Genomic DNA, 26,406 nt, shown 5'->3' with positions numbered 1-26,406 from the left:
CTGAACTGAAGAACATGTGAGAGCCAATCTCAACACATTTCAAGTATACAATATAGTGTTATTAATGGCAGTCACCATGCTGTACATTAAGTCCCCAGAACTTATGGGTTCTGTAACTTAAAGTTTGTACCCTTTTCCCCCACCCTACCTTTTTCTGTCAGCCCCTGGCAACCACTTTTCTACTCTCTGCTCCTATGGGTTTGACTTTTTTTTTCCCTTAGATTCCACATATTTAGATATGGTACAGTATTTGTCTTTCTCCATCTGGCTTATTTCACTTAGCATAATGTCTTCTAGGCTCATTTATTTAGAAAATGGTAAGATTTCCCTTTCTAAGTCTGAATAACATTTCACTATACATACATATGGAGAAGGCAATGGCACCCCACTCCAGTACTTTTGCCTGGAAAATCCCATGGATGAAGGAGCCTGGTGGGCTGCAGTCCATGGGGTCGCTAAGAGTCGGACACCACTGAGCGACTTCACTTTCACTTTACTTTCATGCATTGGAGAAGGAAATGGCAACCCACTCCAGTGTTCTTGCCTGGAGAATCCCAGGGACGGGAGCCTGGTGGGCTGCCGTCTATGGGGTCGCACAGAGTCAGACACGACTGAAGTGACTTAGCAGCAGCAGCAGCAGCATATGTACATATACCACATCTTCTTTCTCCAGTGATCCATTGATGGACACCTGGGTTGTTTCCATATTTTGGCTATTGTAAATAGTGCTGCTGTGACCGTGGGAGTGCAGATACCTCAGAGATTCTGACTTCATATTCTTTGGATACACACCCAGAAGTGGGATTGCTGGATCATACCATAGTCCTATTTTTAATTTTTTGAGGAACCTCCATAATGCCAACTGACATTCCATAGAAGCTGAGACTTTAGCGTGGGGGCAATTGGAGTTTCCAGAACGGTTTCTCACAATTGCAGGAATGGTTAATTCTATTGGGGAAAGGGCAAGAGAGAATTATGGGAAAATGAAAAGTGTAGGTAATGCACAACATCCCAGAAGGCCACAGCCAACTTTGGTCCCACCCACAGGGCTGCAGTTTTCCTGATCAAGACAAGGGTCACTTAGCGGGGAAGCCCACCTCCTTTCGGGTAGCCCATTCGATGTGACCCCCGTTTCTGCTGTGGCTGCCTCTGGGCCAGACACTGAGCCGGGAGCCCAGGCCTGAGCATTCATTCACTGCGGGGCAGCCGGGCTGGACAGCACTGCGCAGTCCTCAGGGTGCTAATGCTGCGGCCGTACCCGCCATCGCCCCACCATCCCACGCCTCCAGCCGGCCTGCGTGCGGCGCCCTGCTACCCGCCTTTCCCCGCCGGAACTGGGCGCGCCCCGCCCCAGCGCCCAGCTTTCGATTCCCCACCGGCCTCTCGCTGCTGCTCGGCCGCGGCCCAGAAACTTGGAGGGTGAATGGCGGGCTCGGCGGTGCTCAAGGGGACTCCTGGGGGGTTGGGCCCCGCGGAGCCCGAAGACGCGCGCGGTTGGCCCTGCTCAGAGCACAGCGACCGCGTGGTTGAGCTCTTCTGTCGCCGCTGCCGCCGCTGCGTGTGCGCGCTTTGCCCGGTGCTGGGCTCGCACCGCGGCCACCCGATCGGTTTGGCCCTGGACGAGGCGGCGCGCGTGCAGGTGGGGACGCTGGGGCGCGAGCCCCTCAGCAACGGGCGGGGAGGGGCGTGCCGGGTCCCACTGGCAGTTCCCGGTTGGGACCAGGACTGGCAAGGCGGCCCGGGGACCATCTCGGAGGCCGACCTGTTGTTCAGAAAGAGAGACTGAGGAGGGGCACCGGCGAGCCAAGGCCATCATTTAAGCATCAGAAGAGGTGGGTTTGGGAGTAAGAACTTGGGCACCCAGTTGGTCGGGTATCCTGGACCTCATCCACCACGGTGGGTCCACCCCACGGCCTTTGGACCTAAAGAAAAGCTGCCGTTAACAAAGATGAAAAAATCCCTCCCGCTTAGAAAACAACTGTGTTTCAGGAAAGCCACACACACACACACACACACACACACACACACACACACACACACACACACACACACACACACACACACACACACACACACACACACACACACACACACACACACACACACACACACACACACACACACACACACACACACACACACACACACACACACACACACACACACACACACGCCTCCTCTGGTTTTTCCTCCTGGAGTTCCTGGGAGGCGCTGTGGGTCCCCATGGCCCTGGGGTCCATTCCAGGCGCCTAACTAGGTCAACCACAGCCAGTGGGAGCTAGGTCAACCGCTTCGCTGACAAAAAGAGGCTTCTGGAGGCAGAGGCTGGGCCTTGAACCCAGGACTCCTCCCCACGGGCCCAGTCTCACTTTGGAGCTCTCCTCCATGCTTAATCCTAATAGTGAAAGGGGGCTCTGGACTCCCGTTCCAGCCTAGTGGTCAGCTTGTCCAGTGACTGGCCAAATCCCTGCAAAGCCCTCTTTGGGCTAGACAGATGCTCCCCTGACAGATTTGATTCTACCACTCTACCTTCAGGAAGCCTCCTGTGATTAATCCAGCCCTACAGCCATTCCCTGCACTTGACTTAGCCATTGTGACTTTGAAGCTCCAAGGTGAGAATGGGCCACCTTGGGCTAATCTAGCAGGTGGAGCCCAGGATTCAAGGCTTTCCTCTGCCTCCAAGATCTTCTTTTTCTTATCTATAAAATAGTTAATAATAACAGTAGTTCCTCAAAATGGTGTTTTCAGAGTTAACAAGGCTGCTTTCAGAGATAACATCTTCTAATAGGTAGGTCCACCTACCTCTTGTATCCACACACCCATTCATTCATTAGACATCCATTCAGCTTATACCTGTGCCATGAGTCAAGGTGAGGTGAGGTGAAGTCGCTCAGTCGTGTCCGACTCTTTGCGACCCCGTGGACTGTAACCTTCTAGGCTTCTCCGTCCATGGGATTCTCCAGGCAAGGATACTGGAGTGGATTGCCATTTCCTTCTCCAGGGGATCTTCCCAACCCAGGGATCGAACCCAGGTCTCCCGCATTGGAGGCAGACGCTTTAACTTCTGAACCACCAGGGAAGATCAAGGAACAGACCAGTTCTTCCCCGACCTGGAGGCGTTCCTTGGCTAGTAGGGGAAGAACAAACAAGTGACAACACAGTATGATAAGTATGGTAATTGGGGAGCCTGAGGCAGTAGTCAGTGGGAGCCAAAGAGAAGATATATGAACCAGGGACAGGAAGCCCAGGAAGAGTTCCTGGGTGAGGGGGTGCCATTGAAACTGGCCATGAAGAGTTAAGTGGAGCTTCACCAAGCACCTAGACAGGAGAGGCACCCTGTGACTGGAGGGCTGCCACGTTATCCTTGGCTGACAGACAGGAGCTTGACCAGAAGATTCAAGGCAGTGGTGGGGGTGGGTGGGGGGGGGATGGAGGATGTGCTCCTGGAAGGTAGAAGGTGAGGCTATGGCTTATCCTTGGGTTACTATTGTGTTCCCACCCCCACCGCTCACTCCCAATCCCCCATATAAGCTACACCTACTGAGCATTTTGTGTGCCAGGCACTACACCAAGCATTTTGTGTCCTCATTCTTTACAGCAACTCTCTGGGGGTTGTCCCCCCAACACACACCTTTTTTTTTTTTTTTTTTTTGCAGCTGAGGAAACCGAGGCTTAGAAAGGTGAGTCCACTTGCCTAGGTTATATGGAAGGAGAGCTAGGACTCAGACCTAACAGGTCCTGTCCGACTCTGGGACTTGGGCTCATACAGAGCTTGCTCCAGCTCTCCACCTGAAGCTGGCAGCCCCTAGTAGTTCTGTTCAATTCAGCAAACACTTTAGGGACACCCTCTTGTCTCTGTGGGGGAGCAGGAGCCAAGAATGGAGCAGATCTGCCCTCAGAAAGTGCATAGTTGGTCCAGCAGATGAATGTAATGTGAGCCGTAAGACGGTAAGGTGGAGGTAAGGTCACAGCTGTAGGGGAGACCACAGAGCAGGTCTTTGGAGAAACGGCATTTGCAAAAAGCAGAGATATGGAAGGGAGTTGGGTGCCATGTAGGTGGAAGAGGGGACCTCTTCCACATGCAGGTCCTCTGAACACCAATCCAGGCCAGAGGACCACAGACCAACCCTGGAGGGAGGTTCCATGAAGGCAGCTCCTAGAATAGGCCCAGCACTAACAGTACTCAGGATTCACTCTAGAAGTGAATGTTCTTCCACTAACCCCAAGCTGCTTCCCTAAAATCCTGTTAGAGGGCCTGGAAAAGCAGGTCATAAGTAGGACTGTTCTAGAAAGAAGGGAGCGCCTCAAGGTTAGGAGAATACCTGATGTGGGCCTCTGAGGATCAGAGGGGCCCTAGTCCCAGCTCAGCTTCCAACTTGCCTCATGACTTTGGGCAAGTCGCCATACCTTCTGAGTTCCAGATACCTCCACTGAAAAATATACAGGGGTGAGAGGAGATAACCCCTGGAGTGACTTGTTATCTCAAAAGTGACAACATTAAGATTTTTGTCCTAACTTTTTCACGTACAGAAATTCACCCAAGAATGTTTAAAGCATTTGGCAACCAAGAAGCAGCAGGAAGTTGGCAACATAACCCAGATAGAAGATGCTGCTGAGAAACTCAAGGCAAGTGGGGGATTCTTCCTGATCCGAGTCGAGATATCCACTTCTCCGCTCCGACACAGGGTTCTCCCCAATATGGAGCCAGGGAAAATGAAAACCAACCTCAAAGGGGGGTTTGGTGGGGCCTGGAGTTTCTGTAATTTAGGGGACCCTTTTGAAGAAAAAAAGCACAAAATTAGTTGCAAGACCATGAAGGGGTCATGCTAGAGAGTGGCCTGGGGCTTCTCTGTCATTGGCTTTGCACTGAATCTGCCTCTACCCGGAGCCCTAGCCTTGTCCCGAAACACCTGACACAGTGGAGGAATGGTCTTTTCTCCCTCCATCACCAAGGCCATATTCTTAGACAGACTAGTCCTCCACCCGCTGCACCCCGAGTTGCCTTAAGCAAAGAAAATATAAGGTAAGGAACATGCAAATCACACTTTCAGTTTCACTGCTGAAACAAAGCAAATAGGTTTAAATATATTTCATGACATGTTCTTCAGGCTTATCCTATCATAACAATGTTTACTTAAGTGGATTCTTCTGTGAGTTTTAAGTAGGAAGTTGGGACTGACATGATCCTAGCTGCTGTTTTAACTGTGAGAATGGTATTATTGCTCTTTAGGAGCCTTTTAGGTGAACTTGGCTGGAGAAGGCAATGGCACCCCACTCCAGTACTCTTGCCTGGAAAATCCCATGGATGAAGGAGCCTGGAAGGCTGCAGTCCATGGGGTCACTGAGTGTCGGACACGACTGAGCGACTTCACTTTCACTTTCATGCATTGGAGAAGGAAATGGCAACCCACTCCAGTGTTCTTGCCTGGAGAATCCCAGGGACGAGGGAGCCTGATGGGCTGCCGTCTATGGGGTCGCACAGAGTTGGACACGACTGAAGCGACTTAGCAGCAGCAGCAGCAGCAGCAGGTGAACTTGGCTAGTCCCTTCCCTTCTCAGCCACTGCTGCTGCCTCCTCAAAGTGAGGGCTGGGGTGCCCTCCCAAGGCCTGTCTCACTGAGGGCTCTGTGAACCCGGACTGGCTACCTCAAGTCAGGCAGTGAGACTGGCTCTGACTGTGAGAATAGTTAGCACCCAGACTAGGTCACAGAATTGGCTCCCTGTTTGTCCAGCGTCCATTATCTTTTGAGTGACAGCCTGCCCCAGTTTACTGAGGACAGATGTCTTACACCTGTGGCCCTGGCTTAATAATCATGTCGTCTTCAAGAGCACGGCTCTGGGCTCAGGCAACTGGCAACTAAGACAATATGGGAACTAAAAGTCGGCACACCCAAAGGGATAGCGGAGGTGCTTGGGGACGTTTAGCCCCGAGAACAGGCTGACTGTCTGAGGCTAAATCTCTGAGCAGACATGGTCTGGAGGCTCCCGAGGAAAAAGTTAGGATCCGTGTGGAAAGTCTTAAGCGGGGGCAGGTTTCAGCTTAATCTAAAGAATGGTTTTCTTTGAAGTTTTCCCCAACTTTAGTTTTCCCTAGTGGCTCAGACAGTAAAGAGTGCCAGCGATGTAGGAGACCTGGATTTGATCCCTGGGTCGGGAAGATCCCCTGGAGAAGGGAATGGCAACCCACTCCAGTCTTCTTGCCTGGAAAATCCCGTGGATGCAGGAGCCTGGTGAGCCCCAATCCATTGGGTCACAAGGAGTTGGACACAACTGAACAACTAACACACTCACTCACCCAACTTAAACTTTATTTTGAAGTAATTACCAGATTTATGGGAAGTTGGAAAAGTAGTGCATGACCCTGGGTAGCTGACAAGACTCCTTGCCCCTTGCCCAGGCCAGTGGGATAGACTTTTACTGGTGCCTGGCTCATGGATGGAGTGGCCCTCTGTGAATCTGGTTCGATTCAGGTCAGATGGCCCTGTTCCCACTCCCAAATGGAATGATGCCAGGTGCCCAGAGCACCCTCCTAGATGACCCAGGCTCCAGCATGGTGTGGCTCTCTCACGCCCCTCCCCCTCCATGCCACCCAGGTCACTTACTGTCCTTCTGACACCAAGTTCCTTCTTTGTTTTGGGGACCTGGGGATTTCCTTTTTGTTGTTTGTTTGATTATAGGTTGGGTTTTTTTTTTTTTTTAATCTGGTCACGTAACTTTAAAATTTGCTCTGCATTTCCGTGTGTTTGAAAGTAGTAGAAAGGAAGATTTCCCATGTCTGCTCCTTCTCCCTTTTTTGACTAAACTATGTCATTTTGGAGAAGGAAATGGCAACCCACTCCAGTATTCTTGCCTGGAGAATCCCATAGACAAAGGAACCTGGTGGGCTACAGTCCATGGGGTCACAAAGAGTCGGACACGACTGGGCGACTAACACACACACACACACACACACACACACACACGTCGTTTTGGGCTTCCCTGTTAGCTCAGCTGGTAAAGAATCCACCTGCAATTCAGGAGACCCTGGTTCGACTCCTGAGTCGGGAAGATCCTGGAGAAAGGGATAGGCTACCCACTCCAGTATTCTTGGGCTTCCCTGGTGGCTTAGACAGGAGGGCTACAGTCCATGGGGTCACAAAGAGTCAGGCACCACTGAGTGACTAAGCACAGCACATATGTCGTTACTGGGGCAGGGTGTTGTGGTTGTTTTTTAAGACGCTAACCCTTTCCTATGTCATTAAAAGTTGCTTATCAGTGTTGGTATTAGGGCCTGTATGTGCCATTATATGGCTCAACCATGAGTCGTGAAGCCATTTTCCTAATGCTGAACATTTAGATCCCTTCCAGTTTTTCACTCAGGTGAAACAACACTGCAGTGATATTTGGCACCTTGATTTATTTCCTTTGGAATACGTTCCTAGAGTGAGTCACCTGGCTCAACAGGCGCAGACGTTTGTGGGGACTCTGGTGCATTGTACCGAACTGCAGCAGGCCTAGTTGTGGCAGAGAGGTCTGGGGCAACCATGCGTCTCCATCCTTGCTTTCTCAGAGGCAGTACTAAGGCAAAGATCATCTGCTTGGAAATTAACCCATGAAACAGCTTGGTAAACAAATTAAAACCAATAAAGTTCATAATTGGCCAAAGTCTACTGATCAGAAGCCAACAACCAGGCCTACCCAACGACACATTTCCAGAGAGCAATCAAGAAGGGCTTGATCTTGAGTCCCCACCCAATACCCTGTGAATGATTTTTCATTAATAGGCTCTTAGCTTCCCCATCACGGCTCTGTGGGGGCTGATACATCCAGCGTAGGGAAAATCAGCACTTACCTGCTGCCCTAACTTTTTACTCAAACTGGGATAAGATGACCATATATCAGAGTGGTTATAGTCTTCTTTCAAATCTTCCAAATTTTCTACAGGGAGCTTTTGATACTTTTGTAAATGACAACAAACAAAGTATATAAATACACAGTGTATAGAATCTTCCTGCCAAGCCGGAGACTTGGATTTGACACCTGGGTTGGGAATAGCCCCTGGAAAAAGAAATGGCAACCCACTCCAGTGTTCTTGCCTGGGAAATCCATGGACAGAGAAGCCTGGCGGGCTATAGTCCATGGGGTTGCAAAGAGTCGGACATGACTTAGCAACTAAACAACAATATATATAATATATTTATAGTATATTGATTCGCTTTGAACTGATGTGGCCCAAACCAGTGTATTTCTTTGTTTCATTGGCAGAATTCTCTCAATTTTTTTTTTAAACCATATTGCATAATCAGTCTCAGGTTGCTTATACCTTAAGTTTTCTATGTTGAGATTTATAACATCGTGCAGTGTCATTAAGTTTATTTTGTATATTCTTTTTTAAAAAGTGGATCTGTAGAAGCTGCTTGGAGTACAGGTTTGTTGGGAGAAGATATTTGCTCTCAGTTTCTAGAAAAAGGTTCTCCATGTACATACGTTGCCTCCAAAATGTGTTGATAAATCAAAGGTTTAGAATACATTTTCTTTCCTTCACTTAGTCATTCAACAAAGATGTACTTTCCAGGCTTGGTGACTCATAGAAACCATATTGTAGACTAATTCCCAAGGTAGCCAAAAACTGTTTAATATCTCTACGGCATGTGGTGGTATAAGTTAGACTCAGAGCCTGACCACTGCGTAGAACATTGTATGGGAAGCACAGACTTTGGGAACTCATCCCCTAGATCCTGACAAACCACACATTCTTGCCAAACTAAGGAGAGAACATGGCACCACAGGGAACACTGCTTGGCACCACAGGGGAGCCTGCTCACCCACACGCCTGCCTGGATACCAAGGATCTTCCTGCTTGTGGGTTGTATAAATGTTTGGTCTGAGGAAAGATACTAGCCTATTTTTTTTTAATGATTTTAGTTTTTAATCGCACTAATAATGCATAAACACATTTCAGTTTTTAAAATTTAAATAGTGTATTAGAATATAGTGTAGATCTTTGGAAAATACAAAGTAAGAATCCCTCTTGACCATCTTCCCCAACCCTACACCTCTCCCCAAACATGACCAGACAGATATTTTAAATGCACGTGCAGACATACAGATGCAGATATCCATATACGGTTTTTATTTTGTGATTTTTTACATAAATGAGACCATCCTGTATGTATTATTCTGCAGCTTGCCCCTTTTGACATGATGTCTTAAAGAGCTTTCCACGACAGGATATATAGGTCTACTGCATTCTTTGTGTGTGTGTGGCAAAATACACATAAAAATTACCATTTTAACCATTTTTAAGTGTATAAGTCAGTGGCATTAATTACATTCACAGTATTGTGCAACCATCAGCACTGTTTTCAAAACTTTTTCATTACCCTAAACATAACTCTGTAATCACTAAGCAAGTACTTCCCATTCCCCTCCCATTGCTCCTGCTGCTGCTAAGTCGCTTCAGTCGTGTCCAACTCTGTGCAGCCCCATAGATGGCAGCCCACCAGGGTCTCCCGTCCCTGGGATTTTCCAGGCAAGAACACTGGAGTGTGTTGCCATTTTCTTCTCCAGTGCGCTAGTCATGTCCAACTCTTAGCGACCCCATGGACGGAGGAGCCTGGTAGGCTGCAGTCCAGGCAAGAGTACTCGAGTGGGGTGCCATGGCCTTCTCTGATTCCCCTCCCACTAGCTCCTGGTAACCTCTAGTCTACCTCCTGTCTCTATGAATTTGACTATTCTAGATATTTCATATCAGTGGAATCATACAACATTTGTTCTTCTGTGTCTGGCTTATTTCATTTAACAACATATCTTCAAGACTCATCCGAATTATAGCACATATCAAAACACTGAATTCGTTTTAATCACTGTATGTTATTTCAGCGTGTGAATGCAGCATAATTTATACAATGAACATACATATACTTCTCATATTGAAACTTTTATCCAACGTTTCTCTGTCACCAACAGTGCTCTAGTGAGTGTCTTGTTACACAAATCTCTATGCACATGTGAAAACATTTTCTAGGATCAATTCCTGCAAGAGGAGTTGCTGCATCAAAGGATTTAACATTTAAAATTTCGATGTTATATCACCCTCTACAAATTGTAATAGCTATTAATAGACACTGCCACTCACGATGTATGTAAATGCCTATTCCACACACCCTTAGGGATTCTTGGTGTTATCTATCAGTTAGCATTTTTTCCAGACTGATGGCCAGTATATATATATAGTGCTGCTCACTTCCTTGATCTTGATTTTTTGGGATGCTGAGGCACCTCTTCCTATGTCTATTGACACTTGTATACCTCTGGTCCATTTTTAAATGGAATGATTCATTTTGCACGATATGTTATGGACAGTAAGCTGTGTAGTTTGTCACCTGTCATGTAGCTTTGTTTATAGTGCCTTACCTCTCGTGAAGAGTTTCTTTTTTCATGTGATCCAACTTGTCATGACCCCCTTTTTGCTATCTGAGTCTTATGGAGGTCCTCCCTTCCCAAGTTTTTAAAAATAAAATTGTTCTATATTTCATTTTGATAGGTTATTATTTAATGTATAGTGCTTTAATTTATTTAGAATTGTCTGTTTGGCTTTTATTGTGGAAAACCTCAAGCGTACATACATGTCATCTAGACATGTAATTTCATTGGTAAAACTCTGAGCATATTGTATCTATAATATAAGAATCAATTTTAAATACATAAAAAAGTATGTTAAATCAGGTATCATCATCATAATATCATATTAATATCACCATATTAACAATGGCTCCTTAATATCATCAACTATCCAACCAGTAGTCACATTCCCAGTTGTTTTATAAATGTCATATTTTGTTTGTTTGAATTACGAGTGAAATAAGGTTTTTCAAAATGCAGTTGATTGATGTATTTCTTAAGTTGATGGTAAACATGCTCCTCTGTCCTCTACATGTCTTCTAAATTATATCTTTAAGTTAGAGCTAAAGGCTTAATCAGATTCAGATTTACATTTTTCACAAGAGTACTTCACAGGTGGGATTCTGTCTGACTTTATGTTTATATACAGAATAAAGTAAGTATCTAACAGTTTAATCAAACAGATGATTAATTGCATGCTGTACCAACACCATCCCTTGAATTATATATAATTAAATATTAATATATAATTATATAAACAATTATAAATATAAATATATAATTATATATAATTCAACAAATATATTTATTTATACTTTTCTAGCCTTTGACTGTGTGGATCACAATAAACTGTGGAAAATTCTGAAAGAGATGGGAATACCAGACCACCTGACCTGCCTCTTGAGAAATCTGTATGCAGGCCAGGAAGCAACAGTTAGAACTGGACATGGAACAACAGACTGGTTCCAAATAGGGAAAGGAGTACATCAAGGCTATATATTGTCACCCTGCTTAATTAACTTATATGCAGAGTACATCATGAGAAAACGCTGGGCTGGAAGAAACACAAGCTGGAATCAAGATTGCCAGGAGAAATATCAATAACCTCAGATATGTGAAGAACTTAAAAGCCTCTTGATGAAAGTGAAAGAGGAGAGTGAAAAAGTTGGCTTAAAGCTCAAAATTCAGAAAATGAAGATCATGGCATCTGCTCCCATCACCTCATGGGAAATAGATGGGGAAACAGTGGAAACAGAGTCAGACTTTATTTTGGGGGGCTCCAAAATCACTGCAGATGGTGATTGCAGCTATGAAATTAAAAGATGCTAATTCCTTGGAAGAAAAGTTATAAGCAACCTAGATAGTATATTCGAAAGCAGAGACATTGCTTTGCCGACTAAGGTCTGTCTAGTCAAGGCTATGGTTTTTCCAGTAGTCATGTATGGATGTGAGAGTTGGACTGTGAAGAAGGCTGAGCGCTGAAAAATTGATGCTTTTGAAGTATGGTGTTGGAGAAGACTCTTGAGAGTCCCTTGGACGCAAGCAAATCCAACCAGTCCATTCTGAAGGAGATCAGCCCTGGGTGTTCTTTGGAAGGAATGATGGTAAAGCTGAAACTCCAGTACTCTGACCACCTCATGTGAAGAGTTGACTCATTGGAAAAGACTCTGATGCTGGGAGGGATTGGGGGCAGGAGGAGAAGGGGACGACAGAGGATGAGATGGCTGGATGGCATCACTGACTGGATGGACGCGAGTCTGAGTGAACTCCGGGAGTTGGTGATGGACAGGGAGGCCTGGCGTGCTGCGATTCATGGGGTCGCAAAGAGTCGGACACGACTGAGCGACTGAACTGAACTGAACTGATACTTTTCTAAGCTATTCTTTCTCTTGATCTCTTTGCCTATGCCTAAACCACATAGTTTTAAATCCTGTATCTTTACAGTTCGTTTTGACTTCCCTGGTGGCTCAGACAGTAAAGAGTCTGCCTGCAAAGCAGGAGACCCGAGTTCCATCCCTGGGTCGGGAAGATCCCCTGTAGAAGGAAATAACAACCCACTCCAGTATTCTTGTCTGGGAAATCCCATGGATAGAGGAGCCTGATTGGGCTACAAGTCCGTGGGGTCGCAAAGAGTCAGACACGACTTAGCGATTAAACACCAACAAGGCAGCTCATCCTTCATAGATCTTTATTTTTTGTCTATGCCATGAGGCTTGTGGGATCTTAGTTCCCTGACCAGGAATCAAATGCGGCCCTTAATAGTGAAAACATGGCATCCTAACCATTGGACTGCCAGAGAATTCCCCTTCATTGATCCTTTAAAAAACAGTTTTTGACTTTTCCTATACTTATTCTCTCTCACAATAATTTAACATTTGGTTAATATGCATGTTAAGACTTTGACTGGGATTGCATCCAATTTATACACCAATTTGGAGACAAAGGACATTTTTATAGTAATCAATCTTCCCAGACAAGACATGGTTTTTCTTCCATGCATTCAGATTTTGTCTTTCCATACAATGTTATGCTTTTATTTATCTAGGCCTTTACAGTTTTTGTTGGGTTTAATTTTAAATATTTTGCTGTTTTTTTCTGCTGCTTTAAAAATGATCTTTATTTCTCCATACATTTTCCAATTGGTTATAGCTAGTACTTAGGAAAGCTTTTTATAAAAAAGCTAAAGTGCTGAACTCTCTTTTTAGAAGTTGTAATAGTTTCTTTTCATGTTGATTATTTTAGATTTCCTGGTTGGCAATTATGTCATCTACAACTGGTTTCGTATTATTCGTTTTTTTAGGTTCATGCAGAGTCAAGTAAAACCTGGCTGACCGGAAAATTTACTGAACTCAGATTACTACTTGAAGAAGAGGAAGCTCTGGCCAAGAAATTCATTGATAAAAACACACAGCTTGCCCTGCAGGCGTACACGGAGCAAATCAAGTCTTGTGGGGAACAAATTGATGTTGTGAACACTCTGTCCAACAAGGTCTGGACTATCAGCCAAGAAACCAATCCTGTACAGCTGCTGCAGGTAATGCTGGGTTTCTGCTCCACAGTGGACACTGGCCATCATATTTCATCTTGGCTAATGCGGCACTGAACACAGTGTTCATACATTGAGTAAATACACAGAGAATTTCTTTGCCAGCATGTAGACTTCCTTGCCCCTACACAAGTCAGAAAATATACATTGTTAGGAAGATAATATACATCTTGGACTAGTTAAATGATATTCTCAATCACCATTTTTGAGGGCCTCTGTGTTTCAAGCACTTTAGTTATCTTAGCTCTAATATTTACTAAGAACTCTGCAAATTAGATATTCTCATGTCATTTTACTAAGGAGAAATTGAGGCTGCAGGAGATGCAGGAACTCATCCAAGATTATACAGCTGGTAGGTGGTAGATCAGGGATCAGGTCTGTCTGAATCTAAAGCCACAAGACATCTCTGCCCAGTCCTCTGACTATAGAGTCTTAATGGAAACATCACTCTTGGAAAATCAGGTGTCCTTGCAAAATCTACTAAGCAGGCTTCAAGAGCTGAGTCACAGTTTGCTTAAAGGGGAGAGAAGGATGGGACTCCTTGGCCACTGGGCTCTGTTGGAGGCTGTTATACTGAAGGAGAGTCTAAAAACTAGTCCTGTGATATTCACTGCTACACTGAGTGAAAGCCTGCTGTTGAGGGTGGAGTTCCTGTCTTCAGGGAGCCATGGGGAGAAACTCTTCTGTCAGTGAAAGTGAAAGTGTAGTCGCTCAGTGTCCGACTCTTTGAGATCCCACGGACTGTAGCCCACCAGGCTCCTCTGTCCATGGGATTCTCCAAGAGTGGGTTGCCATGCCCGCCTCCAGGGGATCTTCCCAACCCAGGGAGCACACCCGGGTTTCCTGCACTGCAGACAGATTTTTTACCATCTGATCCACCAGGCTCCTGTGCAGTCACCTGTGCTCTTGGATTGCTTTTCTACTCATGTGACTCTTCCTTTTTCTCTTTGGCATGGCTTCTGGGAAGCTCAGAGCCAAATATGTTTCATATAGCTGGGATAGACTTTGTTCATATGGTTTGTGCCTCATCTCACTGGCTTCTAGCTTACATTCTTACCCTGGTTCTCTCTTGGCTTCACTTTTCTCAGTAAAGGCAAATTGTGCAGCATTGGATAACTTCTGTAAGATGCTTTAAAGGTTTGTAGGATGAGACAGAGTACAACTAAGTGAAGATGGCACTGAGAATAACCACAGATGAGCATGGGCTCTGGCTGCAAAATAAGGCAGGCAAATAAGTCAGTACAAAACTAGTCAAGCCAGTCCCTAGAGGATATTTCCACTCTTATACCTTTATGTGGCCTTGGCCATTTCAAATTAGCAAGTAAAACTGTGTCCAAAAAAGTCCGGTTCTGTATGGGGAATCAGGGAAGGCTTCCAGGAGGAGGTGATGGTGGAGCTGGTGTGAGGGGATAAGGAGGAGCTCACTGGGTATATACAGAGGGATGGAGCAGAGAGGACATACCAGGCAGAAGGAACCATGTGCCTGCGAGAGCTTGGCAGGCTGGGGAAGCATTTGGGTTCAGCCTGGCTGGAGGCAGGGCAGGGTTACGAGAGGGGAGGGGTTGTTAGGAGATGCAACTGGATAAGGAGGCCAGGGTTAGTTGATGCAGGATCTTATATGCCTAGTCATGGAGTTTAGACTTTGTCTTGTAAAGAGAACAGGGGTCAGGGGAATGTTTGGGACTGAGGGATGACATGGTCGGATCAATGGTTTAGAAAGATCACTGTGACAGGTTGGAGGATGGAAGGGAAGTGGGGAGGAGACCACAGGTATCCAGGAGAGAGATGATGAGGGGCTGGACCAGTGAAGGGGTAGTGGGGATGCGGAGAAGCAAGCAGGTTTGAGAGATGTGACAGGCTTGGTGATTAGGGGAATCCAAGATGACAGCTGGTTTCTGGCAGAGAGATACGTGGCTATATGGCTGTTCTTTGAGTTTGCAAAGGCAAGAAGTAGATATGCTTGGTTTCATTCATTTATTCCATTATGAACGTTTAGCAAGAACCTTCTATGTGTCAGGCCCTATGCTAAATGCTGCAGTTTGGTGTTACCAGGTGGTCCCATTTGTCCCTCATTCCCCTTCCCAGCCCCACCCCACCCATCTACCCTCTTGGTCACCCTCTTGCTACCCCGAGCTGTTCCCTGCCCTCTCTGCTAGTGCTCTGACTCCCTGTCCAGCCCTCTGTGTATGACCTTAGCCCTCTTTCCCCACAAATTCCCTTCTCCCCACCCAGATGAAAACGGGCTCTAGACTTGTAGCTTCCTAGGTAGACAGGGGTTAGAGAGTACCCACAGCCCCTCCCAAGGCCCAGCGTCCCTCCTGCCAAGTGCTCAGCCACCTTCCTTCCTTCCTGAGGAATCCATCTGCCCCTCCCATCTTGGGCAGCTCTGCCAACCAGCCAGGGCCTGCTTGCCTAAGGCAATCTGCTATCTTCTAAATCCTTGCCTGGGACAACTCTCCAGAAAGTGCGGGACAGGGAATCTTAGGTGCAAACAAGAGAATTTTCTGTAACTGTTTTAAGCAAGAAAGCAGTTTATGAAAGTATTCGGTATCACACAGGATCTGTAGCAGGGCCAGAAAGTCGGGATAAAGACCAGGCCAGCCACAGGAGTGAAGCCAAGACTGTGGCACAGGCTTGCTCCAGTGTAGACCCTACTGCTTCTCCTCCGGGCAAGATGTCATGGCTCACACCACCAACCCAAGGCCGCCCCCCGGAACCTCACCACTGGTGTCCCTGACAGCCACACGCCACTGTCACCACCTCACTTCCACATCCAGAACTTGGAGTGAAGATGCTGTGGGTGCAAGGGGGACCAGGACCGTGTTCAAGCTTCTACTTAGCAAAGCCACACTTAACACAGGAAGGGTATTTAATAAAAGGTACTGTCCAGATAGAAAACAGGACAGCCCGCCACTCTTGTGGGCACGCCCCCTCGGTCAGCTTTCCAGTTGAGCTTCCAGAGTCATTGGCTTTCATTTTTGGGGATGTGGTTTTCTGTTGCCCATTTTGGACATGCCCCAGGAGCACCTGCCCCCCAGGAAAGCTGGCCCCTCACTCTTTTTGTTCCCCTGTACCTCAGACCAATCCCTGTCACAGTGTCTGTAAAGCTTTGGGGTCCCTTTCAAGGCAGTGAGCTAAAGGCAAGGGCAATCAGCCTGCCTCCTCCCTCGGCCCCTAATGCACAGAGTGGACCTCAGTGCACACCGCAGGGAGGGAGAGAAGAACCAACAGCCCCCCAGCACTGGGGGTCGGGGTCCGGGCTGGCAGCAGGTGTCAGGGCCAGGTGGGGCCTATGCTCGCTGGCTGGGTTTGTTCCTGGGCGTGATGGTGGAGACTGGAACATGGCCCCAAGCTATCCTGAGCCCCGCATGCCCTCGCAGGAGTACACAGCCACTGAGCAGCAGATACAGCAGCAGATGAGCCTGGGGGAGCTGTGCCACCCTGTGCCCCACTCATTCGAGCCCGTCAAGAGCTTCTTTAAGGACCTCGTGGAAGCCATGCAGAGCCTGCTGCAGATGCCACTGGATGTCCGCCTTAAGGAAAGTAAGTCACTGTGTGACCAAGCTTGGGTCCTTCACTCCCTAGTGCCGTCATTAGAGATGGTGCAGTCATGTCTGAATCATGTCTCTCCCGCACAGAGGCCCAAGGCTGGGCCCAACCCTCCCTGCCAACCTCACCTCCTACTCATCCCGAGATAGGTCCTGTCTCTCACAGCCTCTCTGCTCTACTCCTGCCCCTCAGTCACTCCTGGGGTCCTGCCTCACCTCAGCTTTGCCTGCACTCAGCTTCCAGCTGGACAGACCAACTCCCCCAACCTCCTCTGCCAGGTCAAGGCCCACAGCTGCACTTACTTGGGAAGCGCTTCCATGGGATCCCTTGCTCTCTCAGCCATCCGCCCCTCTGCCCTGGGCCTGCTCCATCTCCTGCCTGGGGGTGTTTGTGAGCTGGATATATGGGCCCTTCTCTGCCTCTCTAAAATGCCTGGAGGGCAAGAACCACTTTGGGTCCATCTCTGAGGTCACCATAGGGCCTGACACAAGGCAGGTGCTCAGAAATATCCATCCCTTCATCTCTGTTATTAGGATTCGTTCAAAACAGCTATTGAGCCCCTGTATGTGCTGGGCATGGCAGGGCACAAAACAGTGACCCTGCCTTTGTGGTGCTCAGTCTTTTAAGGGGAAGACAGTCAACTGATGAATGCGTATCAGCAGTAAGAAGTGCCTTGAAAAAATAATGCTGAGTAAGGAGAATAGAGGGTGACCAGGAGAAAGAGCTATTTTCTATGGAGAAGTGGGGAAGGCTTCTCTGAGAAGGGGAGGTGGCTTGAAGCATGGGCCAGAGAGCTTAGTGGTCACAGACATGGACTCTGGGCCACACTGCCTGGGCTCCTATCCCAGGCCCACCACTTCCTAACCCTGCCATCTGGAACAGGGCACCTAACTTTTCTATGCCTCTGCTTCTGCATCCGTCGGAGAAAGCAATGGCATCCCACTCCAGTACTCTTGCCTGGAAAATCCCATGGGCAGAGGAGCCTGGTAGGCTGCAGTCTATGGGGTCGCTAAGAATCGGACACAACTGAGCGACTCCACTTTCACTTTTCACTTTCATGCATTGGAGAAGGAAATGGCAACCCACTCCAGTGTTCTTGCCTGGAGAACCCAGGGATGGGGGAGCCTGGTGGGCTGCGGTCTGTGGGGTTGCACAGAGTCTGACACGACTGACGTGACTTAGCAGTAGCAGCAGCAGCAGCAGTTTCTGCATCCATAGAATGAAGATAACATAGTCCCGTCTCATAGAGTTGTTGTAAGGATTAAGTGGGTTCTTACATGTAAAGTGCTCAGAATAGTGCTCAGGCGTAATAAGCACCTGTGAGCACTAGCTATTATTGTTACTGCTGCTGTTACATCTGGGGGAAAATGTCTTCTAGGTAGAGGAGAAAGCAAGTGCAAAGGTCCTGAGGCACAAGGCAATTGTGAGTTTGACTTGCTGGAGGAAGAGCAAAGGGCAGGGGGTGGAAGCTGTCAATTGGAGTAGATGTGGGCACAAGAAGGGAAGAAGAGAGAGAGATACCAAGGAAACTCCAAAGATTTTGAACTGAACAACTAGAAAGAAGTTGTCATATTCAGAGATGAAAAAAGAGCACTTAGAATTGGAAGGAACAGCCCTTTTGGCTGTCTGAGTGGCACTATAGGGATTTGCAAGAGCAAGTGCTTGACAAAAGGCAGCAAAAATGAAGCCAAGAAGAAACCCAGTGGTTGGGTTGATCCGTGAGTGGTTGATCTGTTTTCTAAGAAAGGTTGTGAAACCAGCAGCTATGTTCCAAATAAGAAATTCTGGAAAAACCCTAGTCACAAGAACTGTAGCAACTCAAATTGCATCTGATGGCCCTGAAGGTCACCTTTTGAAGTGAGTCTTGCTGATCTGTAGAATGATGAAGCTGCATTTAGAGAATTAAAGCTAATTCCCGAAGATGTTAAAGGTAAAAACTGCCTTTCATGGTTTGGATCTTATCCATGTCAAAATACGCTCCATGATCAAAAAATGGCAGACCACAATTGAAGCTCACGTTGATGGCAAGATTACCAACGGTCATTTGCTTCATGTATTCTCTGCGCTTTGCCACCCCATGTATGTGGTAGACGCCTTCGTTATCCCCCGTTTTACAGATGAGGAAGCTGAGAGTCAGAGAGGCTAATTGACTTGCCCTAGGTCACACAGCTGGTAGGAGTCGAGGCAGAATTAAGACAGACTCTGGTCCCAGCGATTGTGTTCCCTTCCCCTGGAGTCTGTTTCCTCCCAGGCCATCACCCTCATCCACCTCCAGATGAGGCCATCATTCTCACTGTCACAGGTAATACTGAGAGGTACTGCCCCCCAGGAAGGCTCCAAGGAGATGGGGTCTTGCAGCCCCCACTGCCCTTCCAGCATCCCGCCTCACCGCCCTCCCTGTGAGTTCCACAGACACTGCAGGTTCAACAGGCTGAAATGGAATCCAGCATCTTCCACCCACTAACCCCCAAACCGCTGCTGCTTGCCTCCAATCTACTCTTCATTCCCCGCTCCCAGTAGAGTCAAGCCTTGGGACTTGTACCACTGCAGTATGTCCTGAACCTGGCTCCTTTTCCATTCCTGCTGCCCCAGGTCAGCCCTGAGCCTACCCACAGGATGTCTCTACTCTCACCCTCCCCCGTCCATTCCCCATCAGAGGGAGCCTTAGAAATTCTTCTGCTCATGTCTACGCTCCTTCAAATACCTTCCTTGGCTCCTCACTTTATATAATACTCCAAGCACCTGTCTTTGCTCCTGCTATATTCTTGGGAAAGCCTCCCATCCTTTTTCTGGGTGTCCAAACCTTCCCCAAATCTTTAAGGGCCAGCTGAGGTGCTTCCTCCTCCAAGAAGCCTTCACTGACCCCTCTAAGCCCTGGAGCCCTTTCATGTCACTTCTTGGATCCAGAGCACTTTCTGCCTTGCGATATAGTTCAAGCATGCCCATTTCTTTCCTCATTTACCTGACTGAATTGTTAGAGACAGGGATTGTGACCTGGGTTTCCCCTGAATTCTCTTTTACCTGGATGAGTATGACCTTTTACCTGGATGAATATGAAAGGAGTAGGACCTTTTACCTGAACTCCCTTTGACCTGGATGAATATGACCTTGCTGAGGGCTTAGCTTTAAGTTCCTGTTTTCTATCTTTATCCTAGAATTTGCATGTCTGCCATGAAATTGCCCCTTCCTTGACCATTGAATACATGGTTGATTCTCTGCATGGTCCTGGAGCCTGCAGTTTCCTCCCCATGTCCAGGGCTCACTCACACTGCCCTGCCAGTGCTTAATTTGCTTCCAATCTTAGAAAGTGTGTTTTTCTCTGTAGATCTGAGACTTGTCCTGGAGTTTTCCTGTTACTGTGAATTTGCATTTGCTGCTTAAATTTGCATGCCATTCTTGGGGGAGAGATTATGTGACTCTCCAGTTCTGTAACATTTTTAGTAATGTTTTGTAGTTTGTGCTGCTTGCCTAGACGCCAGGCACTGATTTCTCACAATTCATTACAGGTAGGAACTGTCAGCTCTCGGGCTCCTCCTGCGTCCAGCCCGGTTCCTTGTTGAAAACAAGCCCCTCACCAGAGCGATCACTCTTCTTAAAATGTAAGACCCCAGGTGTGGGGAGAGGGGGAAGAGGGCGGGGTGTAATGGTGGGGAAGGAGGGTCACTGAAGTAGAGGGGCCTCCCTTTTTTCCTGAGAGATGCACCTTTGGTTTTTTCCAACCCTTATTATCAGTTTTTTTTTTTTAATTCAGAAATAATACATGTTCACTGTAGAAAACAAAATTTTTTAAAAGAAAATAACTCATAAATCACTGGAGAGCTTCGGAAATTTTTCTGCTTACCTACCAAGCAGACAAGTAGTAGTAGATAACTACTACTATTTGCCCTTTTAACTTTCTTTGGCATATCTATATATACATACAATGATAAATATTTAATATATATATTTTACAAACATGATGTCATACTATACATTCTGTTTTGCATATTATGGATATCTTTGTTTTTAAAAAATTATACAAGTAATGCATGCTTCTTGTAGAGAATTACAAATTACTTATATGAAAAGAAAACAATTGCCTCCCCCAGAGATAAATGTTAATATTTTGGCATATGTTCTTCCAGACATTTTAAAAGTATATGTGTGTACAGATTTAAAAAATGGAATCATATTACAGATATTCTTGTGTAATTTAAAAAATTTAATAGTATAGGTTGAACAATTTCCTATTTCAATAAATACAGATATCATTTTTTTTACAGGATACATGGCATTCCATTGAAAATGCCATATTTAAATCAATCTCATACATTTTGGACATTTAGGCAGCTTTACACTTTCATTTCTGTAAACAATACTGCAATAAAGATCCATTCCTGTACTTACTTATTGAATTAATAAGTGATTGAATACACCTTAACTCATTTTTGAATTGTTTTTTAAGAGTAATTTCTCAAAGTAGAATTACTGGGCATGTATTTTTTTAAACTAATCGTTAACAGATATAAAATACATAAAAGAATACAAACCAAAGGTTACAGCTCAATGATTTTAAAAAGTGAACACGTTTAATAACTTCCTTCAGACCATGAAGTGGAAATTTCCAGCTCCATAGAACCCTTCTTCATGCCAGTTCACTATCCCCAAAGGGTAACTACTCTCTTAACTTCTAACAATTTAGATTACTTTTGCCTGTCCTGGACTTTCATATACTTAAATCACTCAGGCTGTACTCTTGTATCTTCTTCGACAGAACAACATAACATCTGTTATGATCGTGTGTAGCAGTAGCTTGTTGATTTTCACTGTGGTGTAGTATTCCATCGTTTGAACATAGCACACCTAGTGCCTATTGATGGACATTATGGACTGTTTCAGCTTTGGCCTATACTGAATAACATTGCTATGACATCCTGGTACATATCTTTTGATGCAACTATATGCATTTCTGTTGGATATTTACCCAGGAATAGAAGAAAATGATGTCCAGTATAACCACTACTATGCAATATCGTTCTAGATGTCCTAGAGAGTGCCTTGAGGCAAGAAAAAGAAATGTAAGCTCTAAGGACAGGAAAAGAGTAAAAAGAGATCCTTATGCAAAGGTGACATGATTCTTTACAGAAATCCAAATTAAGCTACAAATTAGAGTTAACGAATGACTTAGAAAAGCTGCCAGATGTAATGTCAGCATACAGAAATCAATTGTTCAGTTCAGTTCAGTTCAGTCGCTCAGTCATGTCCAGCTCTTTGCGACCCCATGAATTGCAGCACGCCAAGTGACTTCCCTGGTGGCTCAGATGGTAAAGTGTCTGTCTACAATGTGGGAGACCTGGGTTTGATTCCTGGGTTGGGAAGTTCCCTGGAGAAGGAAATGGCAACCCACTCCAGTACTCTTGCCTAGAAAATCCCATGGGCGGAGGAGCCTGGTGTCCATGGGGTCACAAAGAGTCAGACACGACTGAGCGACTTCACTTCACTTCAGGCCTCCCTGTCCACCAACTCCTGGAGTTCACTCAAACTCACGTCCATCGAGTCGGTGATGCCATCCAGCCATCTCATCCTCTGTCGTCCCCTTCTCCTCCTGCCCCCAATCCCTCCCAGCATCAGAGTCTTTTCCAATGAGTCAGCTCTCTGCAGGAGGTGGCCAAAGTACTGGAGTTTCAGCTTTAGCATCATTCCTTCCAAAGAAATTCCAGGGCTGATCTCCTTCAGAATGGACTGGTTGGATTTCCTTGCAGTCCAAGGGACTCTCAAGAGTCTTCTCCAACACCACAGTCCAAAAGCATCAATTCTTCGGCGCTCAGCTTTCTTCACAGTCCAACTCTCACATCCATACATGACCACAGGAAAAACCATAGCCTTGACTAGACAGACCTTTGTTGGCAAAGTAATGTCTCTGCTTTTGAATATGCTATCTAGGTTGGTCATAACTTTCCTTCCAGGGAGTAAGCATCTTTTAATTTCATGGCTGCAGTCACCATCTGCAGTGATTTTGGAGCTCCCCAAAATAAAATCTGACACTGTTTCCACTGTTTCCCCATCTATTTCCCATGAAGTGATGAGACCAGATGTCATGATCTCTGTTTTCTGAATGTTGAGCTTTAAGCCAACTTTTTCACTCTCTTTCACTTTCATCAAGAGGCTTTTTAGTTCTTCACTTTCTGCCATAAGGGTGGTGTCATCTGCATATCTGAGGTTATTGATATTTCTCCCGGCAATCTTGATTCCCGCTTGTGTTTCTTCCAGTCCAGCGTTTCTCATGATGTACTCTGCATAGAAGTTAAATAAGCAGGGTGACAATATACAGCCTTGACGTACTCCTTTTCCTATTTGCAACCAGTCTGTTGTTCCATGTCCAGTTCTAACTGTTGCTTTCTGACCTGCATATAGGTTTCTCAAGAGGCAGGTCAGGTAGGCTGGTATTCCTATCTCTTTCAGAATTTTCCAGTTTATTGTGATCCACACAGTCAAAGGCTTTGGCATAGTCAATAAAGCAGAAATAAATAGATGTTCTTCTGGAACTCTCTTGCTTTTTCCATGATCCAGTGGATGTTGGCAATTTGAGCTCTGATTCCTCTGCCTTTTCTAGAACCAGGTTGAACATCCGGAAGTTCACGGTTCACGTATCGCTGAAGCCTGGCTTGGAGAATTTTGAGCATTACTTGATTAGCGTGTGAGATGAGTGCAATTGTGCAGTAGTTTGAGCATTCTTTGGCATTGCCTTTCTTTGGGACTGGAATGAAAACTGACCTTTTCCAGTCCTGTGGCCACTGCTGAGTTTTCCAAATTTGCTGGCATATTGAGTGCAGCACTTTCACAGCATCATCTTTCAGGATTTTAAAAAGCTCCACTGGAATTCCATCACCTCCACTAGCTTTGTTCATAGTGATGCTTTCTAAGGCCCACTTGACTTCACATTCCAGGATGTCTGGCTCTAGTTGAGTGATCACACCATCGTGATTATCTTGGTCTTGAAGATCTTTTTTGGTACAGTTCTTCTGTGTATTCTTGCCACCTCTTCTTAATATCTTCTGCTTCTGTTAGATCCATACCATTTCTGTCCTTTATCGAGCCCATGTTTGCATGAAATGTTCTCTTGGTATCTCTAATTTTCTTGAAGCGATCTCTAGTCTTTCCTATTCTGTTTTCCTCTATTTCTTTGCATTGATCGCTGAGGAAGGCTTTCTTATCTCTTCTTGCTATTCTTTGGAACTCTGCATTCAGATGCTTATATCTTTCCTTTTCTCCTTTGCTTTTCGCCTCTCTTCTTTTCACAGCTATTTGTAAGGCCTCCCCAGACAGCCATTTTGCTTTTTTGCATTTCTTTTCCATGGGGATGGTCTTGACCCCAGTCTCCTATACAATGTCACGAACCTCCGTCCATAGTTTATCAGGCACTCTATCAGATCTAGTCCCTTAAATCTATTTCTCACTTCCACTGTATAATCATAAGGGATTTGATTTAGGTCATGTACTGGTAATAAACAATTAGAAAATGAAATGTTAAAAACATTATTTTTAGTAACACTTTCTGAAAACTTAGGAATAAATCTAACAAAGATACATAAAACCACTCTCCAGAAAACTCTAAAATATTACCAAGAAAATTATCTGGTAGTATCTACTAAAGTTGAACATGCATATGCCCTAAGACCTAGATTTTTCTCTAACTTCATGTCTCCAAATGTGTATAATGCAACAAGAACTGTAACTGGGATTTCAAATCACCACCACTTTTCTGGAGGACAATTTGGCAAAAGCCTTAAAAATGCAATCATCCCCATGGACCCAGCAATTCTTTTAGGCATATAGCCTAAATAATCAGATATATAAAGATGTATTCATTAGTGTTTTTAAAAGTCTTCTTAAAAGCTTAAATTTTTTTTAAAGCAGGGGGAAGGTATAGGTTAAATTCGAATTCATCTATACATCAAATCTTAACGTTGCCATTAAAAAGCTCTTATAAAAGAATATTATACAACGTGGTAAAATGTTCATAAATACATCAATACATTTAAAAAACAAATTACCAAGAGTCTGTATGGTATGACACCAATGTTAAGAAAAAAACCATAAAGGGGCAAGTAAAAAAATTTAGAAGGACACCCAAGTGTTAAAATAGTGAATAGCGTTATTTTTAAATTTTTAGAAATTGGCAACAAATTCTACTGTACAAAATTCAAGCTGTACAACGGATGTGCATTAAAATGCTGTCTCCTCCCCGTGTTGCCCGATCACCTCCCCACTGGTGATTTGCGTGTTTCCAGTTTTCTACCGTAAACAAGCGCAGGACAGCCTGCGCACGCTCGGTCGTTCTCCCGGGGCCGGGGCAGGGCGGGGCGCGCCCGGGTCGCTGGCCCCGCCCCTCAGGCTTGGCCCGGTGTCCCCGCCCTCTACAGACGCGCGCACGCCCTGTCTGGAGCCCGACACGATGCACGCGCGCTTGCGCCTCTCTGCTGACCTCCTGACGGTACGCTGCGGCCTCCTCGGACGCCTGGGACCCACTGCCGCGCTGCGTTTCGACGCGCTGTGGCAGGTGCTGGGCCGCGACTGCTTCGCCGCCGGCCGCCACTACTGGGAAGTGGATGTGCAGGAGGCGGGCGTCGGCTGGTGGGTGGGCGCGGCCTACGGCTCCCTGCGACGCCACGGGGCCTCGGACGCCGCCCGCCTGGGCTGCAACCGCCAGTCCTGGTGCCTCAAACGCTATGACCTCGAGTACTGGGCCTTCCACGACTGCCAGCGCAGCCGCCTGCGGCCCCGCCACGACCCTGACCGGCTCGGTGTCTTCCTGGATTACGAGGCCGGCGTCCTGGCCTTCTACGACGTGACGGACGGCATGAGCCACCTACACACCTTCCGGGCCGCCTTCCAGGAGCCGCTCTACCCGGCCCTGCGGCTCTGGGAAGGGGCCATCAGCGTCTCCCGGCTGCCCTAGTGGCCGAGACCCCAGTGACCGCCTTAGGCTCTCCACGGCTCTACTCTGCCGCATCCAGACGGAGCTGGTCTACGACCTCCTCTGTAAGCATTCCCATCGTCTCCCCGACCAGTCCTGCCCTGTGGTTTGTATAGTTCCTCTCCTAGTAGGCGAGTTTCAAACGAGCCCTAAACCTGCAGGTTCTCTCCTGCTGCTCTCTCGTGCGGCCCCGCCACCGCCACCAGACACTCATACTACACTGCCTTTTAGTTCAGGTTCCTGAAAGCACACGCCCACAGGGGAGCCTTAAGCACCCTGACCATGTCAGTGAACGTGATCCCCAGCTTCAGCTCACATAGCACCCAGAACTGCCTGGCACACAGTAGGCGCAAGATAAATATGTGACTGAGTGAGAGTCCCTAGGACTCTTCTATGCCTTAATGTCCCTTGGATCTGCTTCCTCCTCTTCACTCTACTTCAGCTTGTCCATGTCACCTCCCTTACGAGCAGC

At 46.5% G+C, this 26,406-nt stretch overlaps 1 protein-coding gene across 1 annotated transcript; it reads left to right on the top strand.

Annotated features, from left to right (window-relative positions):
* The first annotated feature begins 1,423 nt into the window (after positions 1 to 1,423).
* Positions 1,424 to 25,916, top strand: TRIM14 (tripartite motif containing 14). Its single transcript, XM_068973603.1, has 6 exons — positions 1,424 to 1,639; positions 4,531 to 4,626; positions 13,184 to 13,417; positions 16,810 to 16,972; positions 20,485 to 20,577; positions 25,381 to 25,916. Exons 1-6 carry the CDS (start codon positions 1,424 to 1,426, stop codon positions 25,914 to 25,916), a joined length of 1,338 nt encoding a protein of 445 aa, XP_068829704.1.
* The last annotated feature ends 490 nt before the right edge of the window (positions 25,917 to 26,406 follow it).

Source organism: Capricornis sumatraensis, chromosome 6 (genome assembly GCF_032405125.1).
Source record: "Capricornis sumatraensis isolate serow.1 chromosome 6, serow.2, whole genome shotgun sequence".
Lineage (NCBI taxonomy): Eukaryota > Metazoa > Chordata > Mammalia > Artiodactyla > Bovidae > Capricornis > Capricornis sumatraensis.
Note: the sequence above shows the minus strand (reverse complement) of the source record. Positions and strands in the feature narration are given on the sequence as shown.